Genomic DNA, 25,658 nt, shown 5'->3' with positions numbered 1-25,658 from the left:
CCTTACCTCGGTATTCGTATCTGCCTTTTCAGGTTGTTGCGGTGTACTTTCCTTGACAATCTGCGGCCTTTCAGATGTTTCAGTTGGGCCTTCCTCTTCAGTATTACGCTCTTTATGCGGGCAGGTGAAACGTTTATGACCAATATCCCCGCATTCGAAGCAACGCAAAGTCACCGTACACCATATACGAACTCTCTCTGTGAGATCATTAATCCATATTCCGCTTTCAATCAAGTTTTTTACTTGACTTTCATTTTTCAAAAAGACGACGACCGCCTTATTCATTCTTGAGGCAGAACTAATGTTTTCATTACCGACCTTAGCTCCTACAGCAAGGAGAACATCCTCAATCGAGGTATTTGCCTCCGACGCACACCTGAAACCATTCCAAAGGGTGAGAGGCGACGCTCCCCCCGCAGGGGTAGACGTCATACTGCCTCACACACACACCACGCGATATAACCTTAAAACTACCCTAAAACCTAGAAACGTGCTCGGAGATGTGAAAGAAAAAGAAAAAACACCTCATAAGAGAAAGAAAAACAAATAGTAATAATAAAGAAGGAAAAATCAAAACAACAAAAAATCAGCTTGAAAAAACGCAAACGCTCTCCTACACGTGTCTCTCACACACGCACCCACTCCGAGAGAGAGAGAGAGAGAGAGAGAGAGAGAGAGAGAGAGAGAGAGAGAGAGAGAGAGAGAGAGAGAGAGAGAGAGAGAGAGAGAGAGAGAGAGAGAGAGAGAGAGAGAGAGAGAGAGAGAGAGAGAGAGAGCTTTATGAGCAAACAACTCAACTTGATACTTTTTGATATTTGTTCCAGTATAGCAATCTATAATGCCACACAATAAAAGTGATGCTATACCTTAATGATAACAAGGCCATCTGGACCAATAATCTAGTGAGATTTCATCAACCACACAGAAGAAGAGGAAGTGTGCCTTCAGAAGAATCATAATGTTTTATAGTGTTTGTGTGTGTTTTGATGCGTCTTAATAGATAAGTATAGCCTGCACCCCTAGATGGAGACATTTCAACTGCATTGGGCTTTGTTTGGCCAGATCGAAAAGAATAAGAATGGTTTAATTTTACACATGATGTGTTGATATAGTGACATTTCATGTCTTTTTTTTTCACTGCAGTTTTAAGAAGAAAATACTCAGCAATGGTGTTGACTTATGAATTTGCACATGGTTTGTCTTAAAGCATATTAAAAACACCATAGACATATAAACCACATTAAAAACGTGTTTTTCATCATAAAAAAAATGTCTTTAATATACACTCACTTAAAGGATTATTAGGAACACCTGTTCAATTTCTCATTAATGCAATTATCTAATCAACCAATCACATGGCAGTTGCTTCAATGCATTTAGGGGTGTGGTCCTGGTCAAGACAATCTCCTGAACTCCAAACTGAATGTCAGAATGGGAAATAAAGGTGATTTAAGCAATTTTGAGCGTGGCATGGTTGTTGGTGCCAGACGGGCCGGTCTGAGTATTTCACAATCTGCTCAGTTACTGGGATTTTCACGCACAACCATTTCTAGGGTTTACAAAGAATGGTGTGAAAAGGGAAAAACATCCAGTATGCGGCAGTCCTGTGGGCGAAAATGCCTTGTTGATGCTAGAGGTCAGAGGAGAATGGGCCGACTGATTCAAGCTGATAGAAGAGCAACTTTGACTGAAATAACCACTCGTTACAACCGAGGTATGCAGCAAAGCATTTGTGAAGCCACAACACGCACAACCTTGAGGCGGATGGGCTACAACAGCAGAAGACCCCACCGGGTACCACTCATCTCCACTACAAATAGGAAAAAGAGGCTACAATTTGCACAAGCTCACCAAAATTGGACAGTTGAAGACTGGAAAAATGTTGCCTGGTTGCCTGTTGCCAAGACCAGCGGTCAGCATAGAGAACGCACGGCAAGAGCGCGCAAGTGGTTTTTCAGAATACTCAGTTCTCCTGTTATTTCAGTGTTGTATTTGACTTAAGGTAAGCCTATCTTCGATTCTCTGCTTATTTTTCATTTTTAACTTCACATAATTCTGTATTTTATTTAGACGCGTTGCTACATTAATAAACAGCCGCGTGTGAAAATTATTATTGCAGTTTAATTGCACTTAAGTCTTGGCTCCTAGCTAGTTTCGATTTGGCCCATTTTCGCTTTATTGACTTAATTGCCGGACCGAGACAGCAACTGTAAGAATAGATATAAATAGAGGAGTTTCAGGTCATTACTTCAGGACCAGCGGTCAGCATAGAGAACGCACGGCAAGAGCGCGCAAGTGGTTTTTCAGAATACTCAGTTCTCCTGTTATTTCAGTGTTGTATTTGACTTAAGGTAAGCCTATCTTTGATTCTCTGCTTATTTTTCATTTTTAACTTCACATAATTCTGTATTTTATTTAGACGCGTTGCTACATTAATAAACAGCCGCGTGTGAAAATTATTATTGCAGTTTAATTGCACTTAAGTCTTGGCTCCTAGCTAGTTTCGATTTGGCCCATTTTCGCTTTATTGACTTAATTGCCGGACCGAGACAGCAACTGTAAGAATAGATATAAATAGAGGAGTTTCAGGTCATTACTTCAGGACCAGCGGTCAGCATAGAGAACGCACGGCAAGAGCGCGCAAGTGGTTTTTCAGAATACTCAGTTCTCCTGTTATTTCAGTGTTGTATTTGACTTAAGTTAAGCCTATCTTTGATTCTCTGCTTATTTTTCATTTTTAACTTCACATAATTCTGTATTTTATTTAGACGCGTTGCTACATTAATAAACAGCCGCGTGTGAAAATTATTATTGCAGTTTAATTGCACTTAAGTCTTGGCTCCTAGCTAGTTTCGATTTGGCCCATTTTCGCTTTATTAACTTAATTGCCGGACCGAGACAGCTGTCCTCACTCAAGCGGTGATAGCATTATATCTATATCTATGTAATTTGCTCGCTGTCGCGGAAGCGTCAGCAGAAGCGTTCAGCTCTCGTGTTCAGCCTCCTCGTGTGAAGACCGACTCGGGTAAAGACCAGCGACTCTACCTGCGCGACTCCACCGAGCAAGGACACCAGAAAGGCACTTAAGTATCTCCTTTTCTCGAAATTCTCCGTTCTCGTTCCTTCGAGGAGATACGTAAGCCCCCCAGCTGCATGGGCTCGGAAGCACCCTCCGTGACAGTAGAAGACGGAGAAAAGGATGGAGGTGGAGAGAGAGAACCAGTCTCAGCTCGTCGTCGCAGGTCGAAACGCTTCTCCACTCGGATGGCGAGGTCGATGAGAGGATCGAGAAGAACGGGAACCTCCCTGGCGAGGATCTCATCCTTGACTTCTGCGTTGAGCCCTTCCAGAAAACGGGCCACCAGCGCGGGCTCGTTCCAGCCGCAAGTTTTAGCAAGAGTGCGATACTCTATAGAGAAGTCAGCGGCTGAACATCTCCCCTGAAGAAGAGAAGAGAGCAAGCGAGAGGCCTCGGCTCCAAGTGCCGAGCGATCGAAGACGCGAATCATCTCCTCCATGAACAGGGAGAAACGATCCAGAAAATCCGCCTCCGCATCCCAGCTGGCCGCTCCCCACTGATGAGCCCGCCCGGTGAGGAGGGAAATCACGAAGGCGACCTTGGCGCGGTCCCTGGCGTAAGTTGAGGGTTGAAGAGAGAAAATTACAAAATGAACTTACTGGGTTGGCTCACCCGAGTAACACGGTGGATTATTTATTCTAGGCTCTGGAGATGTGGGCAGCTGAGATGATGAAGAGGGTTCTTGACGGAGATGATGCAGCTGCGCGGCAAGATCAGACACCTGCGCAGCCAAAGACTCCACCATGCGTCTTGTAGCGGTCAGTTCCTCTTCATGCCTGCCCAGCAAGGCACCTTGACGCTCGACAGCAACTTGAAAAGGAGTCTCGTTCGCTGGGTCCATCTTGGTCAGATTGTACTGTTGTGTGGTGAGAAAAGACCCAGTAGCGAATGACAGTCAAATAGTCTTTTAATAGAACGTAAATGAGGCAGCCACCAGCAAGGCGAGAAAACAGAAACAGCCAAAACATAAGGCCAGTAATCATCAACGGAGAAATCTTCTTGAGAACGAGCTTAGACAGTGAAAAATCTGTTCCAACACAGGTAAACCTTCCATTGAAACATGAATTTGAAATCGTAGTAGGCTATTTTAAATGCTCATCCTCAGAAATAGGCCACGAACATTCGGGTACATCCATTCCAAAATCACTGTAAACGTAATCCTCTGGGTGTTTATTGAAATAATCCGCGAGAAGTCGATATCTTGTACCTGTGGTTAGTCCAGCCCACTCTGCTATGAAAACCGGTTCACTTCCATCATCTTTTAAATCTCTCCATACTCCTGTATAAAATAAAATCCAATCCATTTCCGTGAATGTCAAATCGGGATCCTCTGTTGTATTCGTTGTGAATCGATTTTTTGTCAAAATCATATGTGCACGCACGTCCTCCAGACAAGTGAAAAGTAGCCTATTTCATTTGCGCTCCGCCGGCTCGTGGAGAAATCGCGTTAAACAGGGTCCTGGTAACTATGTTTTTTTCGCGGCGCTAAGGTCGAATCCTCCATAGCTTCATCAGTGTTTCAGGAGTTTTGGGGTCTGACGTAGCTATAGTGTTCTACTTGAATAAAACCACAAGTATCTCGTGTAGTGTTTGCGCTCCTTTTTAAACATCTCATGTGACTGTGACACTGTGGGAGGGGGATTCCCGTGAGTGATGTCATTTTAGGGATGCCCTTAAATCGAAATTGACCGCTCAGCTTTGAGAGGGGTGTGTTAGGGGTGTGGTCTGTTCGGGCCGCTGCACCGTTTTTCTGTGGTCATTTAAGTTCGGACAGCGAAGTGACCGGACGCTTTTTCTATTTGGGAGCTGAAAGGGGGGTGTGGGGCTTTCCCACGCTGACATCTGTTGTGGGCGGGGATAGGGGTGGAGCTTGCGTGTGTCTCTCTGTAGGCCTCACACTGCGTCATTCCTGTCAGACCTCCGGGCTGTGTGGACGTTCTTTTACACTGCTTCAGCACAAGGAAAACACTTGTATATCTTTAAACTCTGAGTCCTTTAACGAATGGTATGTAAAAACGTAAGGGTTTTTAACAATGTTTGTGTTTTATGTAAAAGTTTGACAAAATACTGTGTGAAAGTTAAATCCTTACAAATCAACATTTTAAAAAATGATCTTTTTGTAAATGAAAAAACTTGTTTTAATGTTTTAACATCTTGAAATAACACTAACTCATTTTTTAATAACTCTTTTAGAGAAAATGCAATTTTAACTTATTTCATTGATGTTTTAAAAGTGATGAATGTACATCTGTCTTCTTTAATAAATAAAAAAACACTGATCTCATCTCTCACTATACCTTTATTGTACATTTCTTTAAAAACTTTATATCGTTTTTTAAACATCTGTGTGTTGGGAAATTTTCCCACGGTTAAGATGTTCATAAGGAGGCGTGACATAAGTCCGATTTTCCCACGGTGTACACAACCCATAAGTGGGAGGAGCTAGCGTGGGAAATTCCCACGGTCAAAAGGGGCGTGGCTTTGAGGGCAATAAAGCAATAAACATGTCAGTTTTTTGATGGAAGGTGCCCTCTATTCTCTCTCTGATGGTTCACCCCAAAATTTAAATTTGCTGTTAATTTACACACCCTCAGGCCATCTAAGATGTAGGTGACTTTTATCCTTCAGTAGAACAGTGTGGCGACGGGGGCGTGATAACCCTTATGGAACGAAATATATTTCCATATTTTTATGACCAATATATTATATGTTGTAAATATACTGAAAAATATATGTATATTGTGTTATATATTACAATGTACATAAGGAATTGCCGCTTTTCATATATTGAAAATTGTATTTACAATGAGTGTACTTAGATAACTTGGAAAACGATTGCCTTAAATTTTACAATATGTTAACGCAATATATTATTTCATATATTTTTCAGTATATTTACAACATATATTGACCACTGTTTAAAAAAAAGAAAACTACATATTGGATGGCCTGAGGGTGAGTAAATTAACAGCAAATTTTTATTTTTGAATGAACTAGGCTATACCTTTAATAAATGTTTTTTACTGTGACAACAGTAACCCATGTCATATTGAAATCAACTCACGCACCTCACAGACACAGATGGAACTGTCTGGATCCTGCTCCTTTAGGTAATATGGAAGTCCGAGCAAAGCTGCTCTTCTCTTCTGGTTTGAAGTCTCAACACACACAAAAAAACAGGAACGTTAGACAAACTGTTACAACTGTAGGACCAAGCATGCTTATAATACTTATTTCTGATAACACTGGGGCTGCTGATTTGTGGTTTTATTAATTAAATGTTTTTGTTCCCACTTACAATAGGGCAGGGTGAGTTCTAATTAGAGATTTGTGTGTCTACAGTAACTTATTTACTGTATAGTTCACTATTAAATTATCAACCCACTATATTGTTATCCAAATGTCTAGCAAGAATTATTATACCATACATAATTCTCAAAATATCCATGATTTATTGTAAAATAACGTTACGACGTCCTCTCCAGCAGCTTGAATATGTTCCCGATTTGGTTACCATGGCAACTCAACGGTCAGCCACCATTATACATAATTTAAAAAAAAAGCTTACCTCAGGAACTCTTGATCCATCCAAAATGGAAGTTTCTCGTAGGTCGCATGCGTTGTAGGGGGGCGCTCTGTGGGGTTTCCCTACGTATTTATGCAGGGGCCGCTCATACAACTAAGAAATCAATGTTGCCTGAACTACTCTGATTAAACGGAGTAGTTGGGCACAGGGAAACTTGATATCTTAAGTACACTCAACATTTTAGTTGAACTGACTTATGAAAATGAGTTGAGGTAGCAAAAGCCTTAAATCCTTTTTTACAGTGCAGTCACCGCGCCGGTGTGGATACGGGCATTCAGAATCACAGATTCTACTTTTTGGAAGTATGACCAATATTAGAATTTTCAACGGAAAATGACGTCTGAACAAGTAAGTAACATCCACTTTTTTTCTGATCAACTAAGGGGAAAAAAAGCATTGCAGTAAATCGCGCTGATTAAATCTAACGATCACTTATCATATCATGTCAAACCGTGCAAATCATAGAAGAGCAGTTATTTTGTACAAACAAATAACAATCATAGTGCTATGAAATAAATGGTGTATGAACGGAATCCCTGTTATGCATAAACTTGTTATAATATAACATAATATAAACATCTTACGACAGAAAAATTTGCGCTACTTTTACGTAATTGAACTATTGAAATGTCTTACCTGTCTAGCAAAAAAAAAGCCGTCTCTGCGTCCATTTTGAACCCCTTTAAAACACGGAGTTCACGCCATCTTTCAAAAGCCCTGCCGATGTTTATCCTTGTTTTTGCATGGGTTGCATTGTTTTTGCATATCCTTGTTTTTGCATATCCTTGTCATTGCAGTCTCTTTTTTCTGTAGCCGCTCCGAAGTCCGAAGTCTTTTGGGTTTTACAACTGGTGAATCTCCAGTTGTCACTGGTGATTGTCGTTTGAAACATTCTGGATCCGCCATAAGTTTAATTATTTCAAGTGCTGTGAGAAAAGGTTATAAATCTACACCTCCAACATCCTCACACGCAATATAGCCTACTAGCCGAGACTTTATGTGGACAGATGTGACGTAATGACACAAAGACATGCTCGAATTTCCTGCGGAAATCCACCAGTACCACTGAAAATTATGTACCACATTCCAAGAAATAGTCTGGAGTCTGTTTGATTGTTGACGTGCAACAGGATTAACACTAGATATCTTACTTCTATTCTCAAATGAGAGTGTTTAGTGGAGAACTAGAGACCTTTTTCCTGAGTGATAGTGTTCAAAAAGGTCGAGACGTCGGCATCCAGGTATTGAAGTAGGCTTAGTAGAGTATAAATTCATATGTATCTGGGACACTAAATTTAACTCAAGTCAGGTGGGTGCGTAGGTGAAAATCTACCACAGCATCTGAGAGACTTGAAAAAAAAAAAGGGAAATACTCATCTTTATGCATCAATTTAATAAATGTTTGTAAATCCAGTGTAAACTGATGAACCAGTACTCAAGTGTGACGACTTCAGCAAGGGTAAAAAATACCCAACATCCAGCTTCCCTGGAGACAATTCCTGCAAAACAACGGATAAATATTAAAAGGTTATTACTATATCCTACCAGGAGCAAATAAAGGAATGTTTTCACATCACCACCATCAGCAACTTCACAACCCAAATGGCTAAGCCAAGGCAGCAAAAAGATGGAAACTATTTGGGCACTCGACTAGTACAAGAAAAGGGAGGTTCTCAAGTTCCAGCTTCTTACAGTTATAAAGCAATTGTTACATTATCACATAATATGTTAGAAGTCTTGTTTCCATTCTTCAAGTAATCCTTTATTTTTTCTCTTTTATTTGGCCGTAGTCTCTTTAGGAATCTTAGGTTTCAGTAAGGAGTCATGTCATGTGACCATTAATCAGGAAGTAATCCAGCATGGCACAGAGAGCAGTATCAAAGTCACTAGATGACAAGCCTGCAACTGTCACAGTGTCTGGTTTGTGTTTCCCCAGGTATCAGCAACCTTTAGCCAAAAAAAGCGTAATGGTTAATGCTAACGGCTAATGCTAAGACTGGTACGCAGGAAAGGAGAGCAGAGGCCGTTTTTTTATAAATGGATGTCAATAGAGAAGAGGCTTCACTACACTGAATAAACCGCTTTTGAAAGGAAACACCTTATCATTTAAGTAATGGACAGCCTGTTCGCTAATCTTCAACATGTTTTAAGCTAAACAATACATTTGTTGCGAACAATATGTAGATTTTACTATGATAAAAAGTTTATTTTATAAGATAAGGCAGAGTAGGGAATATCACGACAGGTAAGACTCATTTACGGCATTACTATAGTATTTCATAGTAATATTGAGTGATATTGTATATTGTCTAAAGAAAGATAAATACAAAATATATTAAAATATAATTTTTCTAAATAAAGAAAAAATGCCTTAAATTATGACTATTATAACTGCATGTGCATTTGACACTGATATTATGCATTTTATGAATAGACAAAATTAATAATTCAATTATAAATATTGTTATATTGTGTGTTGTTTAATTAAAATAAAACATGAAGTGTTGTGTAAACTGCCTAATGTGCCTAATGATGATGATACTGTATAATGCTATTTAATGTATCATGGTAAAGAATACATATCATTTTAATTAATTAAATATGTATTAAATTACCCTGCGGTGACTAGTACTTTGCAGCTAATAGAGATATTCAAGCTTTTTTCCACAGTAAAGCATATTCCACAAACAATGCAGTCCTACTGTAACTTTACTAGCGATATAACACCAAATATAGAACATTTATTCACAAGTCCTACGCACTAATAATTGACACTGATTAACGTAATCTGTAACTGACTTTCATAAAACTTTGAACTGTGGGCACTGGCTTCACTGCCATTACACGATAGGCTGAGGTGCGTCACATGATCCAAGTTAGCCGCTACGCTTTCTCCAATGGTAAGAGATACAGACCCTCTCATCTCCCTAATATAAGACAGTCTCTGTGTTTATTGTATGTGAGCTAATCCTGTGACATCTGCATACATCGTATGCCTTTTGTAGCATCGTGGGTATGCACTGATTGTTTTTAACAATATCTACGATCGTAGATCATCATTTGGGGACAGTGTACATTCTATAAAGTATACAGCATTGAGAAATGTCTACTAAATGCATAACGTTCATAACAGTAGAAACACAGGGATTTAATTCATATAATTTGCGTTGGTATATCATGTTAAAGGGCAAGCTGATTATTGTGCTGATTATGGCTAATTATGTTTCAGTTTCACCTTTCCTTCCAACGTCAATAAACCTGTGGACATGGAGCCAACTGTCTTCAGAGTCTTGATGTTATGGAAGACTTGATTTGACTGGCTGTCAAGTTATATACAGAACATATACTGACGACAGCATAGTGAAACCACGGCTTTTTAACAGGCAAGATAACGCAATGCAGGCTGACAGATAACAATAAAAGCATTATCACACGCAACCAGTGGACAATATCAGACTATCACTGTGGAGAGATACATCACCAGACAGCGCCATGGCAACAGAAACATCTTTGTTAAAGACACGCTCTCGTGCTTCAAGTTCATCGTTAACTGGGTCAGCAGCGGCTAAATACTTAAGCATAAGAAAAAGAGAGTGGCCGCCATCGCAGAAGAAGAGGTGCTTTAAGCTGCTATTGATGAAAATGTTGAGAAACAGAGTTGCAGACTAAGTTTAAATTCTGCCCCCTTAGAAACCACACAACGCACTGAACAATATGTTATTGACCAAACCAAAGTACTAGAGACAGAACTGCAGCTGTGTGATGATGACGTCCCCCCAAAAGCAGAACCAAGTACAAGCTACAGCAAAACCTGAAGCCAAACCTTTTCTTTCATGCCAAACCAGTGCTGCTTTACAGCCACCTCACATTACTGCAAAACAGCCATGCATCTATGAAAATGAATATGCTTGTGAGTCATGTGAAATTACATTTGAGAGCAACCATAAGGTCAATATAAATCAACAATCCACAAGCAGGACTGGCTATGGCACGGGAAAGACTTGAACAAGCATATGGCTCAACAGAAGTGATAGAAGGTGCCTTTTTCAAACGTATCGACACCTTTCCAAAAATAGCGAATCGAGATTATCCTAAACTGACAAAGTTAAGTGATCTACTAATAGAGCTTCAGTCTGCTAAAGCCGAAGGAGATTTGCCTGGCCTTGCTTTCTTCGACACGGCAAGAGGCGTCAATCCTAGTACAGATGCTACCGTTTCATATGCAAGTGGGTGTCAGTTGGTGCAGCCTATAAGGGACAAAATCATGTTCCCTATCTTCCCTTTGCCTACTTCGTAGACTTTGTTGGTCAGGAGGCTAGAATTGGGAATGATCCAAGCTTCAACTTTATCTCTCACATAGACATGGCTCCCAAGATTGAGAACAGCACAGTAAACAATGAAAAATCTCTGTAAACAAAACAGCGGTATCTTCCAGAGTTCTGATTGATACTGGCGAGCCCCCCAACGACTGCATTAAACTGTGTCCCATGTTGCTAGGCAGCCACTGAAACAGCTGTCCTGTCAGTCAAGTAAACGTCAAAACAGCCTTTTATTAACTTTATTTACTTTCTGTTAACATTGTGGTAGTTACGGTTCGTGAAGTTGTTAAGCTCTGGGTAACCCGCGAAAGCACCACAAGTTTATCCTCCATCATCGCACTTTCCGGGCGTTCAAGCAACTGTAGCTTTCATCACTAAAACAGAAGGCCCGCCTCTCCATTCATTCGATTGGACAGTGGAAAAAAAACGCGATGACATCGGGCGCTTTTACTGCTCGGAGTTGATTTTTTTTCAACTGCAAAAACGCGAGGCGCAGCAGGCGCATAAACAGTGCGCAGAACGCTCGCTGCCATAGGAAACCAATTGAAAAAAGGCGCCTCTCACTGCAAAAAACGCGTCAGGTGTGATCGGGGCCTTAGGCTAGTCTCCAATCGCTCTCGCGGTACTTTGATGGCATACGTCACAGTCATGTGACGTCGGCGCTGTATCAAGTCAGACAAAATTTCTAACCGGCATGCACTGCTTCATGTCAGCCGCCGATCGGTCTGCGCAGAGCTGGATGAAGTCGAACAAGCCTAATGGTAAGTGCAGGAGACATCTTAATTTATAAAGTCACATGGTTACATAGATCTCATGATCAACCAAGCCAAGACCGATAAATGATCTATAGACAGTGTTGGACAGCATGCTACAGGAAAAAATAAAATGGAAAAAATAAAAAATATATATATTAAATTGAAAAACTATTTTTTTCAACAAAAAAAAAAAAGTTTAACAATTTAAGTTCACATGCTGAATTACACAGTCTATATAAGTAAACCCATAAAAATGTATATCATAATATAAAAATGTTGTAAACATCATGATATGGGTAAATAGTTTACATCAAATTAGAGAACAATTGCTGTACTTTGGATTAACAAGAAGGATATAATTCAAAAGAAACATGACAATTGAAGTTCTTCATTCAATCCCTTTAGATACACACAGTCCATATAATAAATCCACTTAGCTTCACTTTCACCACCTCTTCTTGAGCTAGCCAGTCTCTGGATGCCACAATATCTCATGTCAGTAAGCTCGTGACCAGCATCTGCAAAATGTCTGGCCACAGGAGAATGGATATATATCCTTAGTTCTAGTTCAATTCTTTTATTTATAAAGCACATTTAAAAACAGTCTGAGGACTGACCAAAGTGCTGTACAAGTCAGATAAACACAACAGAAAACTAAGTAACACATAATAAATAAGACCATCAACATAATTTAAAAGCTAAAGGAAACAAATGGGTTTTCAAATCCTTATAGAACTCATGATGCAGATCTTTAATTGGCGGTTGGTCTTACCAATATATTGCAGACTGCACGGACATGTGATAAGATAAATAACAAAAGACGATGAGCAAGTGATAGTCTCTCTGATTTGATATGTTTTCTGAGTCGTGGTGCTCATAACATTTTAACATTCAGAAATATTTACTAAATACATAAAGGGCATAACAGTAAAAACACAGGGATTTGATAAATATAATTGAGTTGGTATATCTGTACATGTTAAAGGGCAAGCTGATTATTGTGCTGATTATGCCTATGCTTCAGTTTCACCTTTCCTTGCAACATCAATAAACCTGTGGACAAGGACCCTGTCTTCAGAGTGTCAAGAGAAATGTTTCAGAGAAAAGAGAGTATTCTCTTCTAAACAATTAGATAAAGATCACTGTGAACTGTTTACAGTACCACATCCTGTAAAGATGACGTATGTTGCATTGTGTGTGTGTAGGTGAACGGGTTCTGGGGAACAGGAGCATTGTTGTGTGTACTGATAAAAATGAAGACAGTTAGGAATTAAATGTCTAGAAAGGTGGAAATTTGATCAAATGTACAATGAAAAAATGTGTTTGTTGGTAATGCCATTGATGCAAACAGGAAAAGTATTGATGCATGTAAAACCAAAAACTGATTTACATTTATGCATTCTTTCCCTGGGAACCAAACTCATGACCTTGGCATTGCAAGTTATAGGAAAGCTGATGCAAGTAATGCAAAAATTAACAAACGCAGGAAATATTTTGACACAAGTAGAAGGATGTAGAGAATGTAGAGATATTGTGCATCGTGGGGCCTTTTTGATCTCTCTCTCTCTCTGCGTGTGTGTGTGTGTGTGTGTGCAAGATCTTCTGGAGAGAGAGAGAGAGAGAGCAAGCAGCAAGCGGAAGCCAGCCACATACCACAACACTCAGAAGAAGATACTTAATTATCTTAGAGATAGCCCATATAGTGAACAAAGACAGGATACGCCTTAAAATGTAATGAAACTTCCATTAGCTGGCATACAGTGGTGTATTTAGCTTTTGCCTCTGCAAGAAATAATAAATTGAGAATGAGGACTGCCCTCAAAACTCTGAATAGTATTGTCCCAGTCTGTTTATTGCTGGAGAGTAAGAATCATTTTGGGGTATCATGAGATGACTGTCTGAAAAAGATAGATTTGTATTTGATATTCCGACAGACTTTACAAAGTCAGTCAAGCTTGCTAACCAGTCGCAAAATAGTGGGTTGTGAGAGTGCATGAGCACGCATTACTGTTCTCAGGGCGGAGAGCCAGTTCTGGTGTATTGATCGGAAGTAGGCTTGATTATTATCTGAACCGTAGGGCTAGGGGGTACGGAAGTGATCAGCGTAGACCCTGAGATAATGTAATCAAAGACAAGTACATTATACTCCTACCCGACTCCTCCTGAATCTATAAAGGTAGACCTTTTACAGGAGTTTATTAATATAAATAGAGGAAGAGGCTTGTGACCAAGTTACGTGATCACGGTAAAAACTACTCAAGAGGTCTTGATGTTATGGAAGAGTTTACCGGGCTGGCAAGTTATATACAGACCAAGAACAGAAACAAAACCAAACTAATATGCTAATAGCACGAGCACAAAACCACGCTGCATTTTCACACGCCCGGAACAACGTCACACGTCCAGAACAACGTCACACAAACACATCACATTCTTTAGTGAGCGAGTTGCTTGTCATCCTCATGCTCTCTCTCTCTCCCCTCTGCTCTCCCATCAGCCTTTATCTAATCTTTGATTCAAACCATCGATGTAAACTTAGAGAACCGGCTTTGATTTGATTTGCTTACAGATGTGAGGTAATCGGAGTTGGTTCACTCTGAGCACTGAGAGGAAGGATTTATAACAGCTGAAGACATGCACGGAAACGCTTTCAAACTATCACTCTATGGACTGTTTTTGACTTATCTCAAATGCTCCAGCATAGCAGGCAAGTGAAATATTTATACTTTTGTGTATGTTAGATATGCCAGCAGATATGTATACGCTCACTCACTCTTTTTCTATTAATTGTGCAGGTGTTAAGATTATTGGCCATGATTCAACAGTCATGAAAGGAGGGAATGCCACTTTGTTTTGTCATCTGACTGAGACAGAGGAGACTTTAACTCATATCATCTGGCAGAAACAGACAAGAGGAAACCCTGAACAGCACAGCTTCTTTATCATCCACAAAGATGGAAAAACTGAACACAGAAAGGATTTACAGGACAAGGTCAAAATTTATTGGGAACTTTAAAGAGAAGAATGGATCGATTCAGCTGCTGGGAATGTCGCTCCAGGATGACGGGATCTACACTTGCATCTTCAACACATTTCCTAGTGGACAAATTCTGACAAACATCAGTGTCACAGTACATGGTAAGACTGCGAATGTTATTCTCTCACTTTGGGTTTCAAGTTCAAACAAAATTGACAAATCTGTAATTTATTAACCCATGTAGTGTAACTGTGTAACTCTCTTTCTTTGACAAAATACACTGTTTTCATGCACTTACAACGATTGGGGACTCAGGACACAAAAGAATCATTGTCATAGTGATATATTCCAAATCCCGTACAGTTTTAGGAAAACATGAAGGGGGAGTAACATGACGACAGGATCTATCTATCTATCTACCTACATATCTATCTATCTATCTATCTATCTATCTATCTATCTATCTATCTATCTATCTACATATCTATCTATCTATCGTTCTGTGTATTCTCTTTTCCCTACAATTGCTATAAAGTTCCTCATGTACAGTGCAATGCATAAGTTAATACACCCATGCTAAAGTTGACTAAAAAGAGGAATAAAAAATCATATTTTGGAAATTGAACTTAATGCCTTAATTTAAAAAATTAGGAAAAATCCAACCTTTAAGGACACCAATTTTCTTTGTGAATGAATAATGTATCGTAAATAAATAAATGTTCTTCCTTAAAATACATGGTGCATAAGTGAGTACACCCCTATGTTAAATTCCCATAGAGGCAGGCAGATTTTTTTTTAAAAAAGTCTTTTTTTTAAATTAATTTTTAGGATACTATGCATCCTGATAAAGTTCCCTTGGCCTTTGGAATTAAAATAGCCCCACATCATCACATAGCATTCACCATACCTAGAGATTGGCATGGTTTTATTTCAGTTAGCCTAAAAGCTAGTTTGATTTGCATTGAGAGATGATCTTATGGAAAGTACCCCATGCCAATCTCTTGGTATGGTGAAGGCTATGTGATGATGTGGGGCTATTTTAATTCCAAAGGCCAAGAGAACTTTATCAGGATGCATAGTATCCTAAAAATTAATTTTTAAAAAATACTTAAAAATAAAAATCTGCCTGCCTCTATGGGAATTTAACATAGGGGTGTGCACACTTATGCACCATGTATTTTAAGGAAGAACATTTATTTATTTACGATACATTATTCATTCACAAAGAAAATTGGTGTCCTAAAAGGTTGGATTTTTCCTAATTTTTTAAATTAAGGCATTAAGTTCAATTTCCAAAATATGATTTTTTATTCCTCTTTTTAGTCAACTTTAGCATGGGTGTATTAACTTATGCATTGCACTGTAAATCTACCATATGGTTTTACAAGATTTGTAATATCGCAAATGAGTCATATAAATCACTGCTATTATATTTTAATGGTGTTTTTGTGTCCTTTTTTGAAGCTTGGAAGTACGGATATTTTTATTTTTGCAAAGGTCCCTTTAGGGGCTCCGTATGAAAGCTTCAGTTCACTACTGAATGTAATATGTAATGATGTAATGTAAAAATAATGTAATAATACTGAGTATATTTCATGAGTATATTTCCTCTCACAAACATGGTGTGTGTAGAGCAAAACTCGTAAAAATGTGAAATGGCAGTGTTTGTAAGTTAGGTATGCACAATATCTGGGCCATATCAATTATTGGCTAATTTTGATGACTCATGGTTCACAATTCATTTATTGTCCTTTTTCTTTTAAAATGTAGTTCCTCCTGCGGGGAAAGTAACGGGAAGCACACACGTTTCTGATCATTACGACGTTACTTTGGCATCATGTGTAGCCTCGAATGCCCGTCCTGCAGCAGAAGTGTTGTGGAGATTAGGAGCTCTGAATGACTCTCTGAGAACAGAAACCAGCAGCACACAGCACTCAGACGGCACCGTCACTGTTGTGACCAACATACTGGGAGAACCATCTAAACATCTAAACCAGAAGACGATCCAGTGTGTGGTCAAACACAGCACACTGACAAAGGAGCTTAAACTCGACTATGTGATAAATGTCCACTGTAAGTAACACTGTATACACAGTAAAAGTCAAGCTAGCGTACAAATTAATATAACAGTCAGGGGCATCACTAGGAGGTCTGGGCCCCTGTTTATATTTGTTTGCTGGTGGAGGTGGAATGCAGGGGATTTTTTACTCCTATAAAAACATTAATCACAGTTTTTGGCCTAACTAATGATTATACTTGGACAGAAGTGTAACTGGGTCAGTACAAGGTCAGGCTGTCCTCCTGTAACTAAGCATACCTAAATTTCTACGCCACATGAAGAATGTTTATGGTAAGCCAATATTATTATTATTTTCATATTTTTGAATTCTCTTAGATCCTCCAGAAGTGGTGAAGATAATCCCTGATGATCCAACAGAGGCTGAAGAATATCACTGTCTAGTGGATTGTAACCCAACACCGACTAGCTACATCTGGATCAGGTAATGAAGTCCTTAGTTCTTTGATTTCTACACTTTTCAGACACATTCAGGCTCTGTCCACACTAGTGCATTTTCATTTTAACACTGCGTTTTTAAAATGAAAACAATCCTCGTTCATACTAGTGTTTCCACTGCGTGTCAGAAAAGATCTCCATCCACACACATGACCGAAACGCATGTCATTCATGCACACTGGTATGGAATGCCAAAGCTGACGTAATAATAAATAAATAAATACATAAATAAATATACAAAGAAATGTAAAAAAACCCCCAGAAATACATAAATAAAACCATATGTAAAAAAGTATTTATACTTTTATTTCCCTTATTTATGTATAATTGTATTTTTACCACATTTATTTATTTTTTAATGTATTTATTTATGCATTTATTTATTGAAGAGTAGCTAGGAATCCACCATGCCTTAAAATTAGTCCATATGAGGTGCGCAGACAAAAAAACAATAAGAGAGGCACTTCAAAAGAGTCCGCACACTCCACAAAAGACGAAGGACGTCAAAAAGCGTAAAAAAAAATGCCTTTTTGTTTTTACTGAGAAAAAAGGCAAACGTTTTGGTCACATGCGACCTTTCTCAATGGCAAAGGTTGCATGTGACCGAAACGTTTGCCTTTGTTGTTTACTTTTGTTGTTTACTAGGTATTTTTGTAAGATTTAAAACCCAAGCATCGAAGTTTTACCACAGGTTTACAATAATAAGTGATACATTGATCATAATGAACTAATTTGTGTCAAGATTGCACATTAGTCACACATAAATAAAGTGATATTTACAGTTATTTCACTAAAGAAGGAGGACGCACTTACTTAAGTTGTGTCTGATTCTGTTTATTTGTAGTCACAGGACAGTATTCACATCACATTTAGAAAGAATGATCATTTCTACAAATTTTCCACCAAAAATACGAACGGAGGAGCTTTATATGACTTGTCTGATTTCTTCAAGCGGTCGTATTTACCATGTTTACTATGGTAATCAGGGTTTGAAATTAACTTTTTCACTCACTGGCCAATTTGGCTACTACATTTTTTAGTTACCGGCCATTCAGAACTTCTACTATAGCCAGAAAAAGAAATTAACCAGATTAACTACGTCACAGTTTTTTTCCAAGATGGCGCCAGTGTACTCGGCTTGCCGTCTCTCCCATTTGTCTCAGTTTGTTGTACCTTTGGTACCTGTTCGTCTGACATCTGTACTGTTTGTATTATTTACGGTGTTACACTGGTATCATGCAGTTTCAATATTGACATACAATCATCAAGACTTACTCAACATTCAAAGCAGTATGGGAGATTTTCGCGGATTTTGTCCTGCTCTGCATTCCTGTTTTCAGTCTTCGTTCAACCAATCTGTGGACGATTTCGCTCGCCAGCTACCTTGCTGCGTTCCTCCTCTACGGAAGCGCCGCAGGAAGAGAGGCTGCCGTGCTGGTGCTCGGGTGAGAATCAGACGGGCTATTGTTTCTTCCAGACAACCTACGATGGAGTTTCCCTTGGCTACTATTAGCTTGGAGGGCCTTCATTTGACGCGTCGGTCACGGGATTGGAGATATGCTTTTCATCTCCCTGTTGTCGCGGACTTCACTCAGTCATCTATCTACTCTGCTCCTCCGCGTTCACGGATTCGCCGGAGAGGAGTGAACTGTCAGAATTTACGTCAATTGGACTTTGTTCACCTGGATTCGGCTTTGTCAACACAGCCTCCTTTGAATATGGCCCTAGTCAACGCCAGGTCCATTTGTAACAAAACTTTTATTTTAAATGACTTTTTTACTAGACGTAATTTGGATATTCTATTTCTGACGGAGACCTGGGCCGGTATTGGTGAGTTGTCAGTTTTTGAGGAACTTTGTCCTTCAAACTGTTGTTTTATTAGTACCCCAAGATCTGCTGGTAGGGGTGGTGGTGTTGCTATGGTTTTTAAACAATCACTTAAAGTAAATACTGTTTCTGTCCAGAGCTACTCATCATTTGAGGCACAGTGTGTAACATTACAGTCTGCTTCCTTTGCGCTATTCTGTGCTCTTATTTACAGGCCACCTAACTTGGCTGGGGCTTTTGTAAATGATTTTTCAGATTTTTTAACTTCTGTTGTTCCGTTGTATGAACATATGTTATTGTTGGGTGATTTTAATGTGCATGTCTGCTGCCCTGGGCGTCCCGTGGTTGCTGAGTTTTGTAACGTCCTGGACTCATTTGGTTTTACTCAACATATTAATCTACCAACACATGTCTTAGGTCATACTCTTGATCTTATTATGTCATATGGGACCCCTGTAGATAATGTATCTATTGAAAATCCTTCTTTTTCTGATCATACGCCCATTGTATTTACGGTCCCTGTTGTCAACCCTGTCACTGTAAATAAGTCTATAGGCTCTTACTCTCGCTTCATAAACTCACTCACTGCCTCTCAGTTTAGTGAGAAATATTTAGCTAATGCCGTTGAACCATTGATCTTGAATGCTGAGTCCTCCATTGGCCCTGACGATTTAATTGCTCTTTTTTATACATCCTGTTCTGATATTTTAGATTCTATTGCCCCTTTTAAGATAAAACAACCAAAGCAAAAATCGTACTATTGGCTGGATAAAAACACTCGCTGTCTCAGACAGGCTTGTCGCAGAGCGGAGAGGAGATGGAAGCTAGATCGTTTAACTGTATCTTTTGAGATTTTTAAAGAATGTTTGAATAAGTTTCAGAGTGCTGCAAAGTCAGCTAGATCAAAATATTTCTCTGATTTAATTGCTAAACATTGTCATAGACCTAAGATTTTATTTTCCGCGATAAATTCTGTAATTAGTCCAAGGTCTCAATTTCATGGTCGACCCTCGGCTGAACGCTGTGAGAGATTTTTAACTTTTTTTGCTAATAAAGTGTTAGTGATTCGTTCATCTTTTACTTTACAGCTTCCAGATCAGTCTTCGAATTTGTTTGCAAGTCCGGTCTTCTTTCATAATTTTGAGCATGTCTCGTTAACGGAACTTTGTGAAGTAGTTAGTAATATGAAGACAACTATCACCACACTTGATGTTATACCTTCTGATATTTTAAAAGCAACTTTTCCAATAATTGGTCCCAGCATCCAAGCATTGATAAATTCATCTTTGGTCACTGGGATAGTTCTGAGTAGTTTTAAGCATGCGGTTGTTCAGCCTTTGCTTAAGAAACAAGGTTTGGATGAGGGTTGCTTCAATAATTATAGGCCTATCGCTAAGCTATCATTTTTATCAAAACTCTTAGAAAAAGTGGTGCTGTCTCAGTTGCACTCGTTCTTGAATTCTGCAAATTTACTAGAACCTTTTCAATCTGGTTTCACTGCCCTTCATAGTACAGAGTCTGCATTGTTGAAAGCGTTTAATGATATTTTACTTGCAGTTGACGCCGGAAAAAATGCCGTATTGATCCTACTTGATCTTTCGGCTGCCTTTGATACTGTTGACCATAGTGTTCTAATTTGGCGTTTAGAGCATTTTTTTGGTATCAAGGGTACGGCCTTACAGTGGTTTAGATCTTATCTTAGAGACAGGTCTTTTTCAGTGGAGATAGGTACATTTACTTCATCTTCTGCTCCTATAATTAGTGGAGTTCCTCAGGGATCTATTTTGGGCCCCCTTCTTTTTAACTTGTATATGCGTCCATTGGGTGATATTATTAGGAAGCACAACGTATCGTTTCATTTTTATGCAGACGATTCACAGCTGTACCTGCCGTTAAAAGCTGGCGATTCAATTCAACCTTTGTTGGAATGCATCGGGGACATTAAGAAATGGTTAGCGCTTAACTTTCTCCAACTTAATGAGGACAAAACGGAGACAATTGTTTTTGGTTCTCCAAAAATGAGTAGTAGTATTATTAAAGACCTAAGTAATTATTTTCCCTCTGTTTCCTCCCAAGTTAGGAATCTTGGAGTAATCATGGACTCATGGAATTGTGTTTAACTAAACAAATAAATTCTGTGGTTAGGAATAGTTTTTATCAATTGCGGATTATTTCCAATATTAAATCTTTTTTGTCAGTGCAAGATTTGGAGAAGGTTACGCATGCTTTTATTACCTCACGCCTAGATTACTGTAACTCTTTGTATCTGGGTCTCCCTCAGTCATCTCTTGGTCGCCTCCAGTTAGTACAAAATGCAGCTGCAAGGCTGCTGACCGGGACTAAGAAATATGATCATGTCACCCCAATTTTAGCATCCCTTCATTGGCTCCCAATTCATTTTAGAATTCATTTTAAAATCTTATTGTTTGTTTTTAAAGCTCTTAATAACCAAGCTCCATCTTATCTTAAAGATCTTCTTACTCCTTTGCCACCTTCCAGATTAAGATCTGCAGACAAGGCTCTATTGTATGTTCCCCGCTCCCGTTTAAAAACTAAAGGAGATAGAGCTTTCTCAGTTGCCGCCCCCCGTTTATGGAATCAATTGCCTCTGGACATCCGCCTTGCACCTTCCATTTACATTTTTAAATCAAAATTGAAAACATACCTCTACTCTCTGGCATTCTGATACTTAATATTCTTGTTTTTCTATTTGTTTTATCTGGTTTTATGTTACTGTGTTTTTATTTAGTCTATTTTTCTCATTATGTTCAGCACTTTGGATAGCTTCGCTATGTTGAAATGTGCTCTATAAATAAAATTTACTTACTTACTTACTTACTTACAGCTTATATATATAATGGATTTCATATATTAATTTCTTATTCAAAGAAAATCCTGTCATCCATCCATCTCCTCCCTTCCTCTTCCCTCTTTCAAGTTTCCAGATTATTGCCTTTTACCATTTTACATTATCACATGCATACTGTAAGTCTTGAGACATTAGAAAATGCCAGACAGTCTGGTTGAGGAACAACCACTCCCCGAGAAGACGAAGGACGTTTCTGGAAATTAACATTTGAACTCTCTCTTGAGAAACTAGCATCCCCATCCAAGACGAAATCACACTCCCCCATCTCGTCTCTCTCTCATGCTGAGATCACCTGAATTCACCCAAAAATCTATATGGTTTAATGTGAACAATTATACATGTTAACACTATACATGTCTGGTATCATTTGAAATGTCTCAGTGCGACTGGTGCAAAGGTCTCATCCCCAAATAAGTCAAACATGAGGTAATACAGTTTTTAAGAGTTCAGAGATATTTTGCTTTCAGAGGAGGTTGGGTCTTCCATGCAAATGGCATCCTGCCATCAAAAGGTGTAAACTCTGGTGGAGACAGTGATTCATTAGCCTGGGAAAACCCAGACAACTTCCGGCAAATTTAGATTTGCTCTGCAAGTAAGTCTGGCAAAGAGCTCATTCAAGGCCATTTCCCCATGCCGAGAAATCGCGGCACCAATCAGAAACGTTGAGGCGGGCTTTACACATGACGATCGCTCTGATTGGTTTTAGGTCTAGCCTATCCAATTGCGCCCAGAGGCATCTGAGCGACGTCCGTTGGTGAAGCGCATCAACTTTTAAATGCATTATTATATTCAAATTGCAAACTCGTGAGGACAGTCTCCATGAAAGACCCACTGGCAGATGAACGTGCTACTTTATTTCTCTCCGAAACGGTAGGAAATTAAATTAGATTTAATAGAGGATTTTAACTGTGACAAGATGATTGGCAGGGCAGTTTACATGACGGGATGCTCGCGACAGATCCGTCCGATAAAGATGACGAAGTAGTATGTCCCAAAGTTGCCTACTTTTTTGCTACACATTCAAAAATAAATACATTTTCTTCACAAAAAGAGTAAATACTTTTATGGCGTAGTGTAACGGGCAAATTGGGACGCAGCATATGGCTTTACACATGACGATCGCTCTGATTGGTTTTAGGAGTTTTAGGTCTATCCAATTGCGCCCAGAGGCATTTGAGTGACGTCCGTTGGTGACGCCTCTTTGGAAATGAGTTATTAAAGGAGCTTTGCCAGACCCTAACTCAGTTACTACTGAGAAGGGTCTGGTTTTAACCAGGCTAGTAATTCATGCAAATTCCCATCGTTAGCACATGGGAAAGAAGTTTCTGTCTCGGTCTGAGTACTTGAAGAAATGCCACAAGAGGCTCAGGGTGATTTTGAAGTTGACATCAGCCCGTAATGCTGGACGTCTTCAGACATTAACATGAACTCCCAAGGCGGTCATTTTGACCGTTTTTAAATTTTACAATGTAATTGTCACAAAACCACACACAAGAAACAGGGGTTAGATCCAAGTGCAGTATGAATTATTTATTTGGGGAATTCCATAAGCATAATCCAGTCCAGGCAATAGTCGATATCATAATCCATCCAAAACAAGAACATAAACAGGAACACAGAAGAGGCGTGATAAATTCAAGGACTCCGTGACACATACTAAAACAGACAGGGTATATATACACAGGGAAATGACAATGCTAATGGGGAACAGGCTGAGTGCAATGAAAAGACAAGGATCATGGGGGATGTAGTTCAAGAGTGTGATGGACACCGTGGGGAAGGAGGACATCTAGTGGTGACCCAAGGAACATAAACCAGACACTGTGACATAACCCCCCCTCTACGGAGCGGCTACCAGACGCTCCAAGACGTGACAGACAAACAAGAGTCCAGGCGGGAGGTGGACTGGTGGAGGATCAGGGGGAGGGATGGGGGGCCAGGTCCATGGAGGGAAACGGGGACAGGGAGTGACAGTTCATCGGGCGGCCAGGGCAGAGCAGACAGTCCCTCGGGCGGCCAGGGCAGAGCAGACAGTCCATCGGGCGGCCACGGTGGAGACTTTCCCTCGGGCGGCCAGGGCGGAGACTTTCCCTCGGGCGGCCAGGGCACAGGAACAGACACCAGCTCAGGCACTGGAACAGACACCACCGGCTCAGGAACTGGAACAGACACCACCGGCTCAGGAACTGGAACAGCCACCACCGGCTCAGGAACAGGAACAGACACCACCGGCTCAGGAACAGGAACAGACACCACCGGCTCAGGAACAGATGACACCGGCTCAGGAACTGGAACAGACACCACCGGCTCAGGAACTGTAACAGACTCCACTGGCTCAGGAACAGACACCACCGGCTCAGGAACAGACACGGACACCTGTTCAGGAACAGGAACAAACACCGGCTTCAGCGCAGTGTCCGGGGTTCCAACCGGACTGGAGGCTGCCATCTTGGTAGTGTGTGCAGCCCAGGCACGCCAGACAGCAACCAAATAAAAAGTGAAGACAGCCCTCTGGGCCATGGCAGGGCTGACGGGTACAGCCTCCAGCACGTGAACAGTCTCTGGATCGGCAGACGTGACGTGAACAGTCTCTGGATCAGAAGACTTGCTGTGTCTCTTCCACGCATGCAATACCGCCACTGCGTAAAAGAGAAAGACAGCCCTCCTGGCCGTGGCAGGACTGATGGTAGGCAGCTCCGAGACAATCCTCTTGTCCGAAGAGGCAGGCTCGGCGGCGGCCATCTTGTCCGAAGACACAGGCTCGGCAGACGTGACGTGAACAGGCTCGGCGGCAACCATCTTGTCCGCAGACACTGGATCCGGCTCGGCAGCGGCCATCTTGTCCGAAGACACAGGCTCGACGGCGGCATCCTGTCCGAAGACACAGGCTCGGCAGACGTGCGTCTCTTACCCCCTCTCCGTCTGCGATGGTGAGACGGTGGCTCCAATTCGTCCCTCACCTTCCCAGAGTCGAAGGGGGGCCATGGTGGAGAGTGGTATTGGACTCCCTCTCGACCCACCACTCCTCTGCGACCTCCCCGGGTCCCACGAAAAATGACTAGACGGGTTCCCTCAAAACCCTCTCTCCTCTCCCGCTCGATGGCTGGGGAAAAGACATTAAAAAACATACCGCTGGATCCTTGTTGACGGAGTCCTTCTGTCACGAAACCACAGACAAGAAACAGGGGTTAGATCCAAGTGCAGTATGAATTATTTATTTGGGGAATTCCATAAGCATAATCCAGTCCAGGCAATAGTCGATATCATAATCCATCCAAAACAAGAACATAAACAGGAACACAGAAGAAACAGAAGTGGCATGATAAATTCAAGGACTCCATGACACATACTAAAACAGACAGGGTATATATACACAGGGAAATGACAATGCTAATGGGGAACAGGCTGAGTGCAATGATCAGTGATAAGGGACAGCTGAGTGCAATGAAAAGACAAGGATCATGGGGGATGTAGTTCAAGAGTGTGATGGACACCGTGGGGAAGGAGGACATCTAGTGGTGACCCAAGGAACATAAACCAGACACTGTGACAGTAATAACTTTGTTAAAATAAAATAAATGTGGCTGTAGGACTCTGACTTTTCCTAAATATGTGTATATTTTATTCTGACACTGTTATTTTATTAAAATCACAAAACACTAAACAGTTCTGACTATTTCTACCTAGAATGACCATAACGGTCATTTTGACCGCACGCATTATAGATATCA

At 40.3% G+C, this 25,658-nt stretch overlaps 2 protein-coding genes across 11 annotated transcripts in view; one reads left to right on the top strand and one right to left on the bottom strand.

Moving 5' to 3' along the window:
* Positions 1 to 151, bottom strand: part of LOC311088964 (C4b-binding protein alpha chain-like) — an 88,509-nt gene extending 88,358 nt beyond the window's left edge. Inside the window, exon 1 of the mRNA XM_084123380.1 lies at positions 7 to 151. The gene's annotated coding sequence lies outside the window, so the exon portion shown is untranslated. The remainder of the gene's footprint in view (positions 1 to 6) is intronic.
* Positions 1 to 25,658, top strand: part of LOC311088960 (nectin-3-like protein) — a 120,825-nt gene that overhangs the window by 25,848 nt on the left and 69,319 nt on the right. For 7 of the 10 annotated variants that reach the window (XM_084123366.1, XM_084123368.1, XM_084123361.1 and 4 more), the window contains exons 1-4: positions 14,169 to 14,446; positions 14,535 to 14,877; positions 16,487 to 16,789; positions 17,112 to 17,217. In XM_084123366.1, coding sequence (XP_083979492.1) covers positions 14,694 to 14,877; positions 16,487 to 16,789; positions 17,112 to 17,217 — 593 coding nt within the window. In that variant the 5' untranslated portion in view covers positions 14,169 to 14,446; positions 14,535 to 14,693. Of the gene's footprint in view, positions 1 to 14,168; positions 14,447 to 14,534; positions 14,878 to 16,486; positions 16,790 to 17,111; positions 17,218 to 25,658 lie in introns of those variants that run through there. The other 3 variants (XM_084123369.1, XM_084123373.1, XM_084123374.1) reach the window with 3 other exon arrangements.

This window comes from Abramis brama (genome assembly GCF_963993115.1).
Source record: "Abramis brama genome assembly, chromosome: 8".
NCBI classification, from domain to species: Eukaryota; Metazoa; Chordata; class Actinopteri; order Cypriniformes; family Leuciscidae; genus Abramis; species Abramis brama.
Note: the sequence above shows the minus strand (reverse complement) of the source record. Positions and strands in the feature narration are given on the sequence as shown.